The sequence below is a fragment of the Triticum aestivum genome, chromosome 4D (genome assembly GCF_018294505.1).
Source record: "Triticum aestivum cultivar Chinese Spring chromosome 4D, IWGSC CS RefSeq v2.1, whole genome shotgun sequence".
Taxonomy (NCBI): Eukaryota; Viridiplantae; Streptophyta; class Magnoliopsida; order Poales; family Poaceae; genus Triticum; species Triticum aestivum.
Window position 1 is genome coordinate 484,999,540 of NC_057805.1, and position 18,992 is coordinate 485,018,531.

Consider the following 18,992-nt stretch of genomic DNA (forward strand, 5'->3'; position numbering starts at 1 on the left):
CAAAGGGATTTCATTTTTTTAAACTTATTTGAACTCCTGACTTTTTGTGTGTTCAAAATGCACCATTCAAAGCCACATTTCTTGCATTTACTAATTATTTTGAGCTATAAGGCCCTAAAATTGAAAAGCATTTCAAATGAACCTGAAATTGAAAAACCCTACAAATGAACTCTGAAAAGGTTGAAAGTTGGCATGGTATCATCATTTCACCCACGTAGCATGTGCTAAAAAGTTGAGAGGGTCCCGGCAAAAGCTGGATGCACTTCGTGAACAAAATGGACAATCTCTTTCGAAGTATCAGGGTTTCGGAGGAAAACTCATCTGTTACAAAGGAATTTCATTTTCTTGAACTTATTTAAACTCCAGACTTTTTGTGTGTTCAAAATGCACCATTCAAAGCCACATCATGAATTTTCAACCCTTTCTGACTTCATTTGTTATTTTTCATGCAGTGACGGATTTTTTGAGCTAAATGACCCTGAAATTGAAAAGCCCTACAAATGAGCTCTGAAAAGGTTGAAAGTTGGCATGGTATCATCATTTCACCCACATAGCATGTGCTAAAAAGTTGAGAGGGTTACGGCAAAAGCTGGATGCACTTCGTGAACAAAATGGATAATCTCTTTCGAAGTATCAGGGTTTCGGACGAAAACTCATCTGTTACAAAGGGATTTCATTTTCTTGAAGTTATTTGAACTCCAGACTTTTTGTGTGTTCAAAATGAACCATTCAAAGCAGAGACTGATTTTGAATGGTGCATATTCAACACACAAAAAGTCTGTAAAGATCGCCAACCCCAACATAAAAAATGAGCATAGATGCGCCTATAGAGAGAATTCAACCTAAATTCATAATAAATTTCTATGAATTTCAAAGAAATTTACTCTGAATTTAGGTCAAATTCCCTGTATAAGGGCATCTATTTTCACTTTGAGAGGAGCTCAACAAGGCAGAGAGGGACGGGATTATAAACCGGTGTGAGCGCCCTTCGGTTGGCGAGGTGGGACTGAACTCTGACCGCAACGAGGACCAACCCTTTAGCCCCGGTTTGTGGCACAAACCGGGACTAATGGTCATGGGCCAGGGGCGAGGCGCATTGGTCTCGGTTCGTGCGTGGAACCGGGACCAAAAGGTCCAGACGAACCGGGACCAATGGCCCACGTGGTCCGGCCGGCCCCCTGGGCTCACGAACCGGGACAGTTGCCTCCTTTGGTCCCGGTTCGTGAGCGAACCGGGATTAATGGTATTACGAGGGCCGAACCAATGCCCTGTTTTCTACTAGTGTGGAGCAACGAACTCATTGCCACATCCTAATTCATTTTTGATGGTATCAGCATGCCTATGGACTGAATGTGAACCTGGATCACTAAAATGAAAATTAAGAATCCCATGGCTTGTCCAACACTTGTCTTTGAGTATTTTTAGGGGTCACCTTCCATTTCAATGTTGTTCCTCTGAAGAACTTTTCCTGAAATAAACTTAAAAAAATAGTTAGTTCTCCAAAATCCATCTTGGGGATTAGATGCACTTTAAAATAAAATTACAGATAGCCCCTCCCATAATTAATATACCACAAATTGGCATGGGAAATTAAATACATATGACTAAACCATAATTTCATAAGATAACACTAATTAGGGTGCTGGTAGTAGGTTTGATCTATTTTAAACAATGGTAAATTACAATACATATCAGTGCAAATGTTACAAAACAGCTTACCTTTTTATAGCTAATCTGAGTCGTTGCGCCAAATGACGCAAATACCCGATTTAAATCAAGATTTATTTGCATACCCCGCATTTCCCTTATAGCAAAGTTTAGATAACATTTGGTACAGTAGAAATATTTCAAGGGTAATCACACATAAGAAATTCATATATAAAGGCAATTGCACATATCACAGTTCGTCATCAGAAATTAAATACATATGACCGAACCATAATTTTATAGAATAACACTAGTTAGCGTGCTGGTAATAGGTTCGATCTATTTTAAACAGTGATAAATTACAATACATATTAGTGTGAATGTGACAAAAGAGTTTCTTTTCTTGGAACATGATACAATGGTAATTTTCTCCATGGTCCGTACAAGTTTTCTTCCTTTGTCTTTGGCATACTATTTTAGTCCGAAGGGAAGTGAGTGACCTGCTTTTTCATCGATATTTTTAGTTCTTCATCAAGATCTTCACGATGATCCTAAGAAACCAACACAGAACACATTTTAATTCTTTAGCAAGCTCTTAATGCGGGATAACCAAACAGGTAGGAGCTACCTCCGCCAATCGTGTGTTTTGCATGTCGTGGTCTGATGAAAGCGGCATTGGCGCTAGCACAACCACATATGTTTTCATAATTGATAGATCTAATCACAAGAAACATCAAGCATCTTGTAATAGCATGGTTTGTCACAGACTATTACACCCTGTGTTTTGTATGACATCACCTAAGTCAATAAAGCTCAAGAGATTGGACCCGGAAAAACCTTTTGTGGTTTTAGCATGTTATTGGACCTTTTCTTTGCTTCTTGTTTGAGTACTCATAATCCTATATACCAAAGAGAGTCATTCCCACTAAGTTATTTATCTCAACATAAAAGCATGCCACCTCACCATACAATTATGAATGGGATAATGGCCACCTCAACAGGCAATCATGCATGGGAAAATACCGACCACAACATTCAACCATGCATGGGAAAATGTGTTACATTTAATTATTCTACATATATTCACCAAATATTGTTACAACTATACATAATCAAATATGATAAGTCATGTGTATTTATAATTTTGGTTATCATGTTATTAACCAATTCCTGCAGCAACACGCGGTGTATTCTCTAGTTTAAATAAATCCCTATAGTCATTCTATTACAATCATATGCTTCCAATTCCTCCCAATGATCATACCATGTGGGTAAACCCTAAAAATATTTTAATTACATATTTTTGGCCAAAAACAAATTACATCCATTTTCTTTCCCAAAACTTCAAAATAGAGCTTTGAACTAAAAGTACTTATGTTTCCAAAATAAAAATTTATTAAAATCATTTTTGAGGTCTATTATACATAGAACCACCATTCCTAATATTAGTTTGAAAGTTATTTAAATTGTTATAAAAAGGTGGGAAATGACTTCTAAATAGGAAAAAAAAATACTTATGCATCGTATGACCATTTTTGGTCTCCACATGAACTTCTCACCACATGTTACTATGGATCATCTTACTCAAACATGCAGCAAACACCTAGTGGTTCAAAACTAGAGTTTGATTTTTTTTCTACATTCAAACTCCTACTAAAATCTCCATAAAATTACCAAATCATGACCTTCATTCCCTCTTCACCCCAAGTCAAGTTTCACTGAGAAGTGCTTGGTAGAGATAAGGTGAAATCCATCAAACACCTTATGCATATTTCTAGTGTTTGAGCTTAGCCATATTTAATAATCTCCAAAGTTCACCAAATTTTACTAGAGCCTCTCCTTTCACCTCACTTCACTCCAGTAAATCACCGAGATCAATCTTTCGAGGGTAAAACCCGCCATTTCTACTTCTACCATAAGCTTGGCATCCCCCTCTCTCTTGCTATATCTTGTTTTGCCTAGCCCCATAGTCCCTATCCTTCCCTTAGACCAATATTTAACATCAAGAATCAAGTGGACAAGCTTCCTTGCATTTTCTATGGCGATGCCGGCCATTTCATGCTCCAGAAGGAGCCACAATGAACCAATGCATTGTAACGACCCCCACTCCGAGCACCCAGAGCTCCTCGAGCCACCTTCACTCGTCACTAACCTCTCCTCGGCATCTGCGGCACTCCACCATGTCAGCCCCCTCCTTCCTCCCTTTCTCCTTCCCGCTCTCAAGCGTGCTCTGCCACCAATGGAAAAAGCCATCACATGCGCCTCCCTAACCTGCCTAGCCTCATTCCTCGCACTCGCCGACACAATGTAGATGTGGTAAGGCTTCCCATGCAAGATCGTGTGCACTCTCTCTAGCAGCGGAGTTCCTCCAATGGCTGATGACGGTGCATTGGCCCGCCCTCCTTGCCTCGCGCGCTTTGTGTCTCACAAGCCCGTAGACACCCGATTCCTTATCCAAGGTTTCAGGGCAATATAAAGGTGGCGGAAGAAAGGGGCGATGGAGAGGCGCCCTGGGGGGGCATGCGACCACCCCTGGCCACGCCACCTAGCCGTGTGGGGCCCACACCACCCTGGCAGGGCCAAGTGCCTCCGGAAGCTTCCCGACTCAAAACGTTTTCAGGGATTTTTTTGGTCTTCGTAAAATTGATTTTCCTAAAAATTCACCAAGCAGCAGAAAACAACATCTCGCATTGGGCACTAAATTAATATGTTAGTCTAAAAAGATAACAAAAATTGGTGCCAAAACTCTGCCAAAGTAATATAATTGTAGCATGAAACAAACAAAAATTATAAATACATTTAGAACGTATCAGTATGCAGGCATCAACAACGACCTTCTGCATCCCAACGAGGCCTTCACTTGGGCGTGTGGATGTCATTGTGGTCCTGCGCTGCTTGGCGGTTGTTGCAATAGGCCGCAGGGTCGTGGAGCTTCATATATGGTGGCAACGACAAGTATGTTTTGTCAACCGATTCTACCACCATAGTCGTGGATGATCAAGCATGAGGACGGTGCAGGACTGTCGGAGTGTCCCCAATTGGGATTTTGGCGATGCCGATGGCCTTCCTACCTCACCAATTTTGGTCCCATGTGCGACGGTGACCTTCGTTGTTCTAAAGCTTTGGTGGCAATTGGCACTTCTTGCAGCTTCACCGTGTGCTTATGCTGGCATGATCTTCACTTGTGTGGTATCTCACGTCAAGATCATGCTACACATCTAGCTGTTGGGATAGCGGAAAGTGGTGATGACTACACATGATGACTTCGATTTTGGTGGCGCTTCTTGAGTACCTGGTCTCGAGCTCCGGGGTGAAAACCATAGGTCTGACCCTAATTGATTATACCTAGCAATTTTGGTGTTTTTGCATCATTATCTTGTTGAAGGCATTGTTCGTATTTGCGAACCAACCTATGGTTGGATGGTTAGAGGGACTGTGGTATCCCCAGCCCACCAGGGTTCAAGTCCTGGTACTCACATTTATTCCTGAATTTATTTCAGGATTTTCGGCGATGCACATTCAGTGGAAGGAGACGTTCCCGTCGACAACGAGGTGCCTACGGTGACTTCATAAATTTCAAGATGATATGCCGGCTCAGTCTTTTGGAGGTGCTCATCAGGGCCCTGGTGCTCATAGGGGTAGGGTGTTGTAAATTTTAAGTTGATATGTCGGCTCAGTCTTTCGGAGGTGCTCATAGGGGTAGTGGTGTGCCTATGTGCGTTCATAGGGGTGAGTGTATGCGCGTGTATATGAGCGCTTTCGTCTGTACTGTGTTCAAAAAAAGGCATTGTTCGTATTTGCTCGGTCCTTGTCTTTAGGATGAAACCCAGGATTTGATCGACGATGGCTGGATCCGGCAACGGTAGCGCTTCATCAGCGTTCTCTTACAGGAGGTGTTGCTGCTGGAGAACCTTTCTCGTTATTTTGTTATGTCAAAATATGGTTGGTGCAAATGGTCATCGTTGTTTGTATCAATTTATAATTTTTTTCCTCACGTTTGTAGAGCTTGGGATTTGTATGACTTTGCTCCTTGCCGATCTCTCTCTCTCTCTCTCTCAATGTTGGTTGTGTGCCTCCTCGTCATGGAGAGGCCAGGTGTGTGCTTATTGTGTTTGCATCACCTGGATGCTTCAGTTTGAGTTAATAAAATGTACCCTTTATAAATTAATCAAGTCCAACATTTCTGGTAATTTGTCTCAAAGAGAGAATATTCAATGCTCCCAACCCTTACGTGCTCTCATGCTTCAATGTCTAAAAGTCAAATTCGAATGTTCCAAAAAAAAACTGAAAACATTTATGAATGTTCACAAGACATGTGTCCATGACCTCTACAAAATTCAGATCCAAACTTGAAATACACACTTAGACACAAAAAAGACAAATTCAAAATAAAATAAATAGTGTCACAGGAAGACAAAAGCTAAAATGTCGCTATTCACATAATGATTTCTCTTTTTTTTTTGTTTCTCATGGCATATTTCAAGTTAGGGTCTGAAATTTATAGGGGTTGCACATATCTTGTGAACATTCATGATTTTTTCAATTTTTTCTAAAAATATTTAAAATTCACTTTTTAGGCATTTGGGAGCACCTTAATATTTTTTTTCCCTGTCTCAAAGCTCCCTGTTTTGCAGGGATTAGGTTCTTTTTAACAAAGTAGTACTCCCTGTGTGCCAAAAAACGTCTTATATAAAGTTGGGCTGTACTACTAACGACCCCTAACAAAACCAAAACAAGTAGTCCTAACAAATTACAGTTAAGTCAGTGTTAACACGAGGACTGTGGTTCTAGTGTGTGTGAGAGTTGTGAACTCTGTCAGTTTCTGTGTACCGTGAGTGGGGTTGTCGTGCTGGTGGTGTGGTGTATATAAGCCGTCGTCAGGCACAAGGATCCTCCTCCTCCGTCTCTCATCTTCTCTCAACTTGAAGCCACTTGCTCTGCTCGGAAGAAAAGGAAAGCAAGATGGACGTCTCTCCCTCATCCATTCTTCTGCTCCCGCTCCTCTTCCTCTTCCTCTGCTCCCTCCCGTCGCCCGCCTCCGCCTGCGACCGCTGCGCTCACCGCTCCACAGCCGCCTACTACACCTCCTCGCTCACCCTCGCCGGTACGTGCCCGCGCGCCCATCGATCGATTCAGTTTTCTTCTTCACACCGATGGATCGATTGATTCATACAACTGCATATAGTACTATGATTCTGATTGTTCGATTGTCTTGTTCTGCAGCCGGTTCCTGCGGGTACGGCGCGGCGGCCGCGTCCCTCAACGGCGGCCTGCTCGCCGCGGCGGGCCCGGCCCTGTACAGGCAAGGCGTCGGCTGCGGCGCGTGCTTCCAGGTGCGCTGCAAGGACGAGGAGCTCTGCGGCGCCGCCGGCGTGAGGGTCGTCGTCACGGACCGCGCGAGGACCAAGGAGAACGGCACGGACCTCGTGCTCAGCAGCCCGGCGTTCGCCGCCATGGCCCGCCCCGGCATGGCCGCGCGGCTCGCCAAGCTCGGCGCCGTCGACGTCGAGTACAAGAGGTAATCCGTCGCGCCCCTCTCGTTTTCTCTTTCACCAACCGCGCGCACGGGTACGGCGCACGCGCCATGTGCGGCATAAGAACAAAAATAGCGCCGGCCGAGCATGCCTGGCCTAGTACAGGACTCCAGTTGTCTCGAAGCTGTTAGAATTTGGAAGCTAGGCTCACGATTGTCAACGCATGTGCAGGGTGCCCTGCGAGTACAAGGGCAAGAACCTCTCGCTGCGTGTGGAGCAGAGGAGCCGCGCGCCCAGCGAGCTGGCCGTCACGATCCTCTACCAGGGCGGCCAGACTGACATCGTCGCGGTCGACGTCGCGCAGGTCGGTGCGTCGTCGAGCTGGAGGTCCCTGACACGCGACCACGGGCCGGCGTGGAGCACGAGCCTGGCGCCGCCGGGGCCGCTGCAGCTCCGGGCGGTGGTGACCGGCGGGTACGACGGGAAGTGGGTCTGGGCCGATCGCGAGGTCCTGCCGCGCCAGTGGCGCGCCGGCGAGGTCTACGACACCGGCGTCCAGACCACCGACATCGCCCAAGAAGCCTGCTTCCCCTGCGACACGCAGGAGTGGAGGTGACCACCGACGAGGCAAGCGGCAAGCCAAGAGGAGGAGCTAAGCTCCAAAATCGTGGCCGGGCGTCGAACCAACGGTCAGAGGCTCCTCGTCACCGCTGGTGCCAGTTTCGGCTGGGCATGGAATTGGAAGGATAGATAGAGATTAGTAACTGACGCAGCGGCACGTAGAGCCCTCGTTGCTTATCCAACTCCTGTGGACAAACATGCATGAGCTGCAGCTGACGTGTGAGATACTAGTATGTACAGTAGCAACCATGAAGCGATAACGGGTAGCGGACGGCGGCGAGGCCGTGGCCTGAATCCCTGGACAAAATACAAAATCCGGTGACTTTTCTCAGTGGGTAGCGTCGCAAGTCGCCGCGCCGCAGGGTTCATGCTCCGTTGCTTTCGGCTCGATGGCAAACGATTTTCATTCATGGGCGCCGAGCTCGACCGTTTGAATGGGTTGGTGGCGAGATTAATAATCTGTTGGACGACGGACGAAACGAAACTAGTCGCTGGTCTTCCAGGATTCACTGAATGAGACGGTCAGGAAATTAAGGGCGTAGTGCAATACAATACTGTAATCAGGAGTAGAAAGCACGTCGAATTCAGACATGTATGCACTGAGCTGAGCATACATGATTGGTGATTACTCCTTCGGTCTCATAATGCAAGGCATTTTTTGACACTACACTAATGTTAAAAAAACATCTTACATTATAGGACGGAGGGAGTAGGTCGTAGCTGGGTGCGCCATAAACGGCAGCCACTCATCATCAGTGCAACGGCAACCATCTACTCCTCCAGGCCTCACGAAACCATTGCTTGTCAATGATGATAACGATGGTCAGTGGAGCTAGTTGTGTGTCTACTGGCCAATATGCAGGTGGTGCTGGCCGGTGAAAGCCGGCCGAGATTCTAGCGGAGTGCACTGTACGTCTGTCCGCCACCACTCACGCCGACCCGTGTAAATTATCCATGCAATCTGTCGAACACAGTGCTCAAAATTCAGGCACAGCACAGGGGTGACGCACACGAGCAAAACGTGCGTGTCCATGTACCCTGAACTCCATGTAGATATGTCTGCAAATCTGCATCCTGCGGCTAAATCGCGAGCAGAAATGCTGAAGTAGCTGGTGTAGTTAGGGGGTGTTTGGTTACAGGGATTTATTGGTATAGGGACTTAAATAAGTCCCTTTAAATCCCATCTAAACCAAACATGAGGGATTTATAGGGACTTAAAGTGGGCATTTGGGACTTATGAAATAAGACTCTCAAGGAGGGACTTATAGTTGTAATATGGTCTTTTAGTCCCAGGAACCAAACAAGTAGGGACTTATTAGGGACTTGAGACTTATAAATTGGGACTAAAAAAAGTCTTAGGACTTATGAACCAAACAGGGCCTTAATTAGCCACAACATCAGGCCATTGTGAGCCTGATCGGCGCGCGTACCCTGCTTTTCTCAGGAGAGCACAAAGATTAATGCGTAACGAAAGCAACATGGCGCTTAACTGAAACGAAAGCTCTGCCACAAGCTTGCAGCGGCCTGAAAGATTAGGTCAGGACTTTGGTGCATGCTAAATTAAGCCCTACCTTGGCGTGCAGCATCAAGCGATCAATCCATGCTAATTGAGGGTGCAACATGTGTAGCCGCGCAGTGCGATCGATCGATCGGCGCGGTGCGGTGCTGACTGATTATTAAAGCCGGACGAAACGAGTCTGCAGGACCGGAGTGCGAGTGAGACGCCGAACCGGCCCAGCGGCGTAATTCGCTGTCGCTTCACGGCCGATGTTTCAGTTACGAGTTGAGTATTATCCTTCGCCTGGACTTTTGCTGCCGTGTGTTCTATACTTCTACTATATTACCGTGTGCGCCGTGGACGACAGTGACTCCACCGGGTCGCTGCACTTCTCGCGAGTGATCCAAATGGACAACTCAAGTTTAATCCACCACGAACTTATATATGGCTGGTTCTTACTATCTCCGTTCCAAAATATATGACGTTTTCGTAGGCTTCATATATTCTCGAAACGGAGGTAGTAGTTTCTTACTACTATATCTTTGTACTCTTGCTGTTCCCATTCCCAGACGCACGCAGGGTATATGCTGATGTACAAGTGCAGCTCCGGTAGGTATTCCAGCGAAATGGTTAGCGCATGCAAACTGCTAAATTAAGAGCAGTTGCAAAGCATTTTCCTTGGTCACATCACGAGTTCAGACTCCAGACATTCGACAAGATGGTGCCAGGGCAAAAACTAATCGAGGGCGTACGTACGTGTCTGCGGGTTCGCTGCAACCAACTGCACAGCTGATCAATGCCCTGATTCGAGTTTTTTTTCATTAGATTAGATGAGCAGATATGCTTAAGGTCGTAGTCGTGTGTGTATTTTATGTAGACTTATTATATCTCCCAGCCTCTTATCCGTTGGGCTTGGGACAGGTCAGCTAACTAAACGGAGGGGTCAGCCTCGATGATGGGTTGATTTATTTGTTTGAGAGACGTGAGCTCCATCATCTTGGTGAGTCACCAACCCTGAACCCAACGGTCTTGCCATCGTGCGTCAGGCTTAGCAGCAGAAATCAAATGAGTTAAGTACTAACAGACATAGCAAGACAGTAACATAGTTCCAAGATCTTTTGGATTGTTGGCTGTTCACTTTCTCTGGGCAGACGAGTCACAACGCATCCACAGGCAATCTGTATATACTTTACTGTGTACAATCATCTCTGCCTGCCAACGTGGTTTAGTATTCGGGCATAAGTTTGCCCAGATGCTAAATAATGTAAGGATAGGATAGCAACATAATACTATTAGGCTACAGAAACGATAGATGCTTCGCGGGAAGAAGAAGAAAAATAATCGTCATGTCACTTTCCGAAGGATGCGGTGTACTTACATAACGCAGGAGTCATCGCCTTTTTCTTTCGTATAAGGAGATGATGATGGTGTACTTACATAACCCACGAGACATTACTGAATACTTCTGAAATGCGCTCATCGCAAAGCTCCCAAGAGACTAGCATGATGTGGAGAGGTATCGCTTTAATCCGCCATGGCCGTCGTGCACCATGTCGATCCGCCAAGTTTTGACGTCCTTGAAGCCATGCCAAGAATTTGGTGCAATGGCTTTGCCGCTATCCGTTGCTTGTTTCGGTCCCTTCAATAAAGTGGGAATTGTGGAGGCTTGCTCCGGTGCACCCCCTAACTCAATTTCCTAGGGGTATTCTTGACCCCCGCCATCTATTTTTTCTCCGGCCCGCCGCTGCCCATATCCAAGCCACGTAGCCCATATCCAAGCCCTGTATAACCCGTATGGCCCATACGTATGTATACGGTGACATCCCGAAAAAAAAGGATGACACGACCCCACGACCAGGTAAGACCTGCCGACGGCCGATCCATCAATCACGCAGCTCAATCAATCACGCAGATCCATCATTCACGCAGCTCCTCCATCATTCTGGTGAGGTTCTCTAGGAATATCGGCGGCAGCGATCTTATCGCCAGCCATCTCGTCCGAGAGCGCGCGCGGCACCGTCGTCAACCTCCAGCGCTCGCAGGTACCGCATCCCGTTTCCCCACGTTTGTCTCGCTCGCGGCAGCATCAAACGAACTGCCGTTGTTTTCGTCGTAGTGGTTAACCTAGTGGGGCGGGCAACATAGCTTTCTGGCGGTCCAGGCCATCGCAGATCTTGTTCTGGTAGTGCTGCTCGTCGTGATATACACAGTGATCACGCGGGCTAAAGTGGGTTTCTTCTTTCTAGGGTTAACCTAGCGACGGTTGCCGTTGGTTGTGTGCACGATGACTCCGTTATTTGATGCGGCGGCTTACCTAGGTATCCGGCGATCCAAAGTAATCACGGCTGGTGCCGTGGGCTAGGAATCTAGCGGCGCATGTTATCACGGGTAGCGCTGCTTCTCGCGATCCAAAGTGATCACGTACTGGATTCGTGGGACGTACCTTAACGCCGCTCGGTGTGGAGAGGGGGAGGATCCATGGACGATCAGAGGTCGTTGGCATTGGTTGTGTGCACGATCTGAACGCCTTCGGTTGGGGCGCTCTCCGGTTGGTGTAGTTTATTTAACATCCGTGATCGTGCGCTAGGTGTTGTATATGTCAGCATTGATAATGTTTGCACATGTGACGATACATATTAATTGTTGTAGGAAATGGCGGACGATGAGTTAACTGATATGATGTATGACATGGAGTTTGGAGAACTGATGAAAGACTGGATAGAAGATTGGTCAGATGATGAAAATTCAGATCGTGGAGATAGTTCAGAGAATGGGAACGTATTGGAAGATCTTAATGTGAGTGGCATTATCATGTTGTAATTTTTTGGTGGCATCCGACAATATTATATTTTGAAAATTTATAGATGGATGAACATGATGATGGTCAGGAAAACAATGAGCATGATGATGGTGAGGAAAACAACTCGGAGATCTCGAATGAAGATTACATTAGTCAGGTATGGAAGTGGAATTTTTTGTTGGCATGCATGCAAATTGAATTAATCCTGGAATATTATATGATAAGTACTTATGTATTTGTGTTATATTTTTCAGCTCATTTCCGTATGTCATAATGCGTACGACTATTACGGTGAATCCGACGCGGAGACAGGCCTTGATGTCGAATCATTAGCTGCATCTGATTTTGGGGAGTTGCAATCGTCGGTCATCATGAGTGAGGTATGTATGTAATCAATGTTGTATGGAAGTAATGTTATACCATAGAAAACTGTTTTCATGGCTATGTTATGATTGTGTAGGTGACAGAAGTTGAGGGTAAAAAGAATGTCCAAGATACTGCTAGTGCAGATGATAAGAGGGATATGTTCATGCAGATAATACAAATGACTTTTACGTCTCACGAGGCTGCGTATGATTCTACAACAGCTATGCTAGAGATAATGGTTTCAGCATTAGAAAGAATAGGGTCAGGTATAGCAAAACCGAGTCACGTCATATGCGTTATAGGCGGTTTGTTTGTTCCAGACAAGGAAAACGTGACAGCAGGTTGCTAACCGAGGAAGGACACAGCCGTAGGCTCAGACCCGAGACACGCTGCCACTGCGAAGCGCACCTGACCGTGAAGCTTGACCAAAAGCGTGGGGTTTGGTATGTTGATAGTTTTGAGGACAAGCATAGCCATATCTTGGCAGGACCGGACGGGGTACCTTTTCTTTGGTCCCACAGAAAAATCAAAGAGTACCAGAAGCATGAGATAATGTCCATGGGAGCTGCAGGGATTAGAATTCACGACATGATGGATTGCTTCATCAGCAAACATGTATGGTACGGCGGTGTTGGTTTTACCAGGCGTGAAATATACAACCTTTGCGCCAGGGAGAAGAGGAAGCTGCTTTCAAAAGGTGATGCTGCCACAGTCATAGGCATCATGGTCAGTAGGAAACAGAGGGATCCTAGCTTCTTTTTCGAGTACAAGCTAGACAAGGAAGGACATATGAATAGGATGTTCTGGTGTGACTCCCAGTCTCGTCATGACTATGAGGACTTCGGCGACGTGCTTGTATTTGACAGCACGTACAAGATGAATCGGTATGGTATGCCATTCATACCCTTTGTTGGTCTTAACAATCACCGGAAGACCACTGTTTTTGCTTGTGCCATAGTTTCGGACGAGACCGAAGAGACATATGTGTGGCTGCTGGAGACTTTTTTGAGGTCCATGTGTCAAAAGATGCCTATGAGTGTTATCACGGATGCCGACGCTGCGATGATCAAGGCAATTCGCCAAGTCTTCCGAGACGTGTGGCACCGTATATGTACGTGGCATATAGAAAAAAATATGAAGATTCACCTCAGTCACAAGTCCTTGAAGGAGTTCCGAACTCTTCTGTACTACAGCACGTCCACGGCCACGTTTGAGGAGAGATGGCACGCGTTTTCCAAAAGATGGCAGTCGGAAAAAACAGTAACATGGTTGAGACGGATGTATAAGAAGAGGAGACTGTGGGCCGCGGCTTATCTGACAGAGGGTTTTTGGCTTGGCATGAAAAGCAACCAGAGGAGTGAAAGTCTAAACTCATGCCTTCACCTCCACCTAGACGGTGAAATGACCCTGGTGGATATGATTTTGCACTATGAGAACGCCGTTGTACGTATCCGTGAGAATGAGGCACGAGATGATTGCACGGCCTCACAGAGTTTACCGGTGCACGTTACTAGCTCGAGGGAACTTGAGATAGCTGCTTGTCACGTCTTCACTCCAGCAAACTTCTATATGTTGCAAGCTGATCTTAGGAAAATTTGTGGCATGGAGATTGTAGAAATAAAGCTCGGAGACGGATCACAGCAGTACATCGTGGCCTGGAAGAATAACCAGAAGAGCCGTTTTTGGGTGGAGTACACTCCAGTAAATTCCGCAGAAACTATAAGGTGCAGCTGCAGAAGAATGATTCGAAAGGGTCTACCTTGCAAGCACATATTCCATGTACTGAAGTACTTGAATATATCTGAAATACCAAAGTGTTTAGTTCTTGTGCGGTTCATGAAAGACTCAAGGTTGGGACTGCCCGCCAGGCGCACAAGCGATCTGTTGGGATTTGGATGGACTGGAGCAGCTGAAAGAATGAAATATAGCCATGTCAGTGTGTTGGCTTCAGAAGCTATGCATGCAGCATGCAAACACCCAACTTTGTGGGATCAGTTACAGGAGAGTTTGAAGGCCGTGATAGCTAAGAGCCATGAGTATGATCAGCTAAAGGAAAATTTGAGTAAGAAAACGGCTGATCTTAGTACTTGTGCAATTGAATATGTAGATGATGGTGAAGGCAACATAGTTGAAGTTCATGATCCTATTAAAGTATCAACGAAAGGTGCAACTAAGGTAGATGAGAACCGCCCTATGTCGAAAAATGGTAGGCCACTTTCGTACGACGAGATCAGAATCAGGTGCGGCGCATGCAAATTGCTAGGGCACACTAAACGCAGCAAGAAATGCAAACTAAATAAGAAGTAAGTTTTTGTATGCATTGTAGGTTATAATTGTTTTTAACTTGTCATTCATTAACTTTTCCTGTTATCGTGTGCAGAAGCGTGGTGGGCGAAGAAGAGTAGAACAGTTGCTAAAGTTATGTTAGGATGAATCCAGTGATCTAATAGTGAGGTGTTTACAATGTATTACTGCATACATGATACATGATATATACTATTGCAAGAGGCCAGTACCTTGAGATAGTGCTTGTAGCATATATGGACTAAACAGGAGGCGGTCACTAGGGACTTTAATCATGGAAAATGGATAGCATTTTAGCCATTGTAATGATGGCATCTTTTGTGTTGTCCACTGTAGTTATATTATATTAGAAAACTAGACGATACCCGGCATGTTGTTGCGGGAATGCTCCCTTTGCAATATATTCATAGAGAAATGGTTACGTGTAACATGTATATGTTGTTGCGGGAATATTTTGTTTGCATGTTGTGGTGGACCTTTCTCCGTACATGTTGAATGACGAGGTGGCAAACTTGCATGTTAAGAGAAATAGGTTAGTGGTGGCTAGTTGTTTAGATATAGAAGATGTAATTATGTGTGATAATAATTAAATTTTTTTCACTCCTTTGGTTCACCACCATTTAGATATAGAAGATACCAGCTCACTTTGGTCTATAGTATAGACTTCATACCAAAAACCCACCATTTTCCCCTCATAAAGAAAAGAAAAACCCATCATTTTATGGCTTGTAGTGTAACTCGGGCCGCTTGTCGCGATGACGTGGAGGGGGTGTGACGGATGCCGTAAGACGGCGCGACACACGACCGCTCCCATTGCCGAGCCCATTTAACAATTTTTATTTTGATTACAGCCCGTTTAAATGGGCCGCGCTGGCCACCTGGTCGGGGCGGTTCTTCCCTCGCGATCTCCACGCGCGTTCTATCTATCCACTGCAACCGCCGCCGCCGCTGCCGCCACCGATCCACGTCGTGCCGCCGGTCACGTTACGCCATGGTTTCGTGGAGCGACGAGTCGAGCTCTTCTTCGGATGGCGAATCCGTGACTAGCCTGCAGGTACGCTCCTACTATATAATCTCCAAATAGTGCTAGGCTTAGGGTTAGAGTTCTTCATTTCCGGGATTTAACGCAGGGCGTTGATTTGTGCATTATCTCTGTTGTTTCGTTTAGCTTCCTACGACTATCCCTTGCTATGAATGGAGTGGGATTGCTCACGATCTGTCTTCTCGTTGTCTGCATCGAGAACCTTGCGTCAGGCTAGTTGCTTTTGATTCCTTGGACACTGGCAGGCGTTTTCTTGTCTGTGGTCAGAAGGTATGTTGTTCCGTACTGTAAATATATGTTTAAATTACCTCGTGCTCGATTTACTTCGCGGTAATCCATTGTTCTGCCCAAAATTGCATACATTTCAATTAATTTGTGCATTTACAAAGTCCGTATTTATGTTGTTTTTTACGGTCTAATATTTGTTTTAGCACATAATAGCATATACTTGTAGTTAATTGATCCATATATATATATATGTATATCATTGCATGCTACATTTTGTGTTTATATGATTGAGACCATATTTTTAGTGCATTGCATGTAATTGTATTGCATTTGTGCATATATGATTGAGACCATATTTTTCATACTGTAGGAAGAAGTGAAATGTAACTATGTGGAATGGGTAGACCCGGAGTGGTCAATGGCTACGAAGTTCTGCTTGAGAGAACTGTGGAGCATGTATGACGAGAAGCTGAGACAGAATATTAAGAATGCTGAAGAAAAATGCATGTTAATTGGAGAAAAGAGGAGGACGGAGGAAGAGCTGAGATTTTTCAAAATGGACTTTGCTAAACTGGTGGCTGATAAGGAGGATGCTCTCACGCAGTTGGGCAATGCAAGATTGTCACTTAGCGATCTCAAAGAGGAGCTGGAGAAGAATAAGATGGCAGATCATGGTTGTGCCAATCTACATCAGGTCCTGAGGGTAAAGGCTGAGAAAGACCGGGACCGGGTGGTGCTAGAGAGAGACCAAGTGATGAGAGAGAGGGACCAGCTGAAGCAAGAGAAGAAAAAACTTGAGTATATTATTGCAGATTTTCTCAAACAGAAACATGGGTACGTTGAGAAGATCAAGAAGCTGAAGGAGATTTGTGATGAATTTTAAGTATGTTTTGTGCTTTATTGTTGAACAGAATGATCAAGTCCTATCTGCATTGTGGCCAGTTCATTTGTGTAAGGTCTAAGTATATTATATTAACCAATAAATTATATCACTTTCGAAATAGTTCTTGGCTAAGCACTGAAATTATTTTGCTTCCACCGGAGCTCTAAATCATACTGATCAAGGGGGCGAAATAGTAGTTGATCATGTGATTGATGGTGCTACTGATCCTGATCTTCATGATGCAGAAAAGGAAAAGGCTAACAAAAATGCAGCAAAAAAACTGTGCAACGAGATTTGAAGCAACACATAACGCCAAGGGAGTCTGGCGCAAGACACGAGGAAGATCCACCTGTGGACGCCGATCCCGAGAGATCCAGCGGCAGTCATGCGCACGGGATCCCAGGCGGATCTGCCTACTCCACCAACCGCAGGATCCACGGGTGGCCCGTCTGCGTCCGACACGCGGGCTGTCTCCACCGAGCGGTCGGGCGGGACCGGACCTGGCGCGTCCCCCCGCGCCAACTGGCGCTCGTCGACTGGGTCGCCCGCGCTGGGACCGGATCTGTCGTTGTCTCGGGCGCGGGATCCCACACCGGATGGCACGACAGCCGAGGTTGATTCTCAGGCAAACAAAAAGGAATTTATCAACTTTTTTTCTTATTGTTGAATAATGCCAAATCAAATAAAAAAATATGCAAAAGTAAAAAGGAAATGAATTACTCTTCCATGGAAGAAAAGAATGAACACAGCAGCAAAAAACATTAAGGTAGAACTAATGAAGGGAAGCAAAAATTTATTGGTACGAAACGTATAGTCTGACTGCATTACACATACACAAGTATGTGTGAGCGACCAAAAATCCACACAAAATCCATGGTATCGTGCTTATTACATGAATGATAGAAAATCAAAGTTGTCCATGCCGGGAAACATGCTTCCGGACTTAAAACAAACGACTGAAACTAGAATCTTGAATCATGTATGATGTCTTCACGCCTTGCTTTTCTTTGCGATGTCGCGGATTTTGTTCTTCACACATTCGAGCGTGTTGGTAGGTGAGAGAACCAACTCGGCGATGAGACGCCTTCTCCTTGCATTAACCGTGCCCTGCAATTTTTAGAACAAGGTTTAATGAATAGAAGTTGGTATTATACGACAATTGTACAAGTGTACGAGCAGAGAGGACAAATTACCTGGGTAAAATCGGCGGTCCATCGATCCCCGTCCCAATGCTCCATAACTTCAATCACAAAAAGGCCACAAGAGTTCCTAATATATATGCAAACATTAGTCACCGTGCACACGAACATGTCTTTCGTAAGTAGAAAATGATGAACCATAACTCACCCGTCCTCTTGTGGTGGCATGTCGATCTGAGGTATGATAGGCCACTTAGTGACGTCTGGATATTTGCCAGGTGTAATACGGTTTGCCTCTTCCATATCAATTGCTATTGCTAGTCGCTATTTGAAAGAAAGTAGTAGTGAGAAACCATATGACATTTCATATGAAGAATGCTCAATGTCGGGGAGAGTACCAGTGCTTTCACAGTGTCGAGAGAGAACTCGAGAGGATAGAGCGAATCAAAAACTCGGAATTCTTTCTTGCGGTTGTGCATCACCACGGTGATCCAGTGTGTATTGCCGACGTTCAACGGGATAAATGACTGAAATGTGGAACACATTTGTAATCAGATGCAATTATGCTTGTTGAAATGAGTGTTAATGAACTAGTAAGAACATATCATACCTTATCACGGACGGTATACTCGTCCAGAACCCTACGTACTGCTCCAGCTCTGCTCAGCGCACTATCCATGTTGTATTTCGACGGTTTAGGGTTGTCTCGTGCCTTAGCACGATCAACAAGGTATTTGGACCTCCAGGCTGGACAGAGGTGCCGATCATGACCAACGCGCAGAGCCAAATGTGTCTGATAAGCATCGATAACCTGCGTAAAATAATAGAACATTTTATTTTCATAGGTGACACCTAGATTATGCACTTAAATAGCAGGACATGGTAATAGATCTTACGTCATCCGCCAGCCATGTATGCTCAAGTACCGGTCGTATTCTCTCCACAGTCACAGAGGTGCCACGTTCATTGTAGTAAACTCTTTTTGTCATA

The 18,992-nt window shown here is 45.3% G+C and overlaps 2 protein-coding genes across 2 annotated transcripts; both read left to right on the top strand.

The window, feature by feature from the left end:
• Positions 1 to 6,549: 6,549 nt before the first annotated feature.
• Positions 6,550 to 8,177, top strand: LOC123100479 (expansin-like A1). The gene is made up of 3 exons (XM_044522409.1): positions 6,550 to 6,751; positions 6,871 to 7,165; positions 7,353 to 8,177. Exons 1-3 carry the CDS (start codon positions 6,610 to 6,612, stop codon positions 7,735 to 7,737), a joined length of 822 nt encoding a protein of 273 aa, XP_044378344.1. The 5' UTR covers positions 6,550 to 6,609; the 3' UTR covers positions 7,738 to 8,177.
• Positions 8,178 to 14,362: 6,185 nt separating this feature from the next.
• Positions 14,363 to 14,873, top strand: LOC123097113 (uncharacterized). The gene is made up of 2 exons (XM_044518871.1): positions 14,363 to 14,709; positions 14,787 to 14,873. The coding sequence occupies exons 1-2, from the start codon at positions 14,363 to 14,365 to the stop codon at positions 14,809 to 14,811; spliced, it is 372 nt and encodes a 123-aa protein (XP_044374806.1). The 3' UTR covers positions 14,812 to 14,873.
• The last annotated feature ends 4,119 nt before the right edge of the window (positions 14,874 to 18,992 follow it).

Coding starts and splice junctions, on each gene's coding strand:
- LOC123100479 (XM_044522409.1), top strand. CDS start 6,610: ATGGACGTCTCTCCCTCATCCATTCTTCTGCTCCCGCTCCTCTTCCTC. Junction 6,752..6,870: donor CTCCTCGCTCACCCTCGCCG/GTACGTGCCCGC, acceptor CTTGTTCTGCAG/CCGGTTCCTGCGGGTACGGC. Junction 7,166..7,352: donor GTCGACGTCGAGTACAAGAG/GTAATCCGTCGC, acceptor ACGCATGTGCAG/GGTGCCCTGCGAGTACAAGG.
- LOC123097113 (XM_044518871.1), top strand. CDS start 14,363: ATGCATGCAGCATGCAAACACCCAACTTTGTGGGATCAGTTACAGGAG. Junction 14,710..14,786: donor AAATGCAAACTAAATAAGAA/GTAAGTTTTTGT, acceptor TATCGTGTGCAG/AAGCGTGGTGGGCGAAGAAG.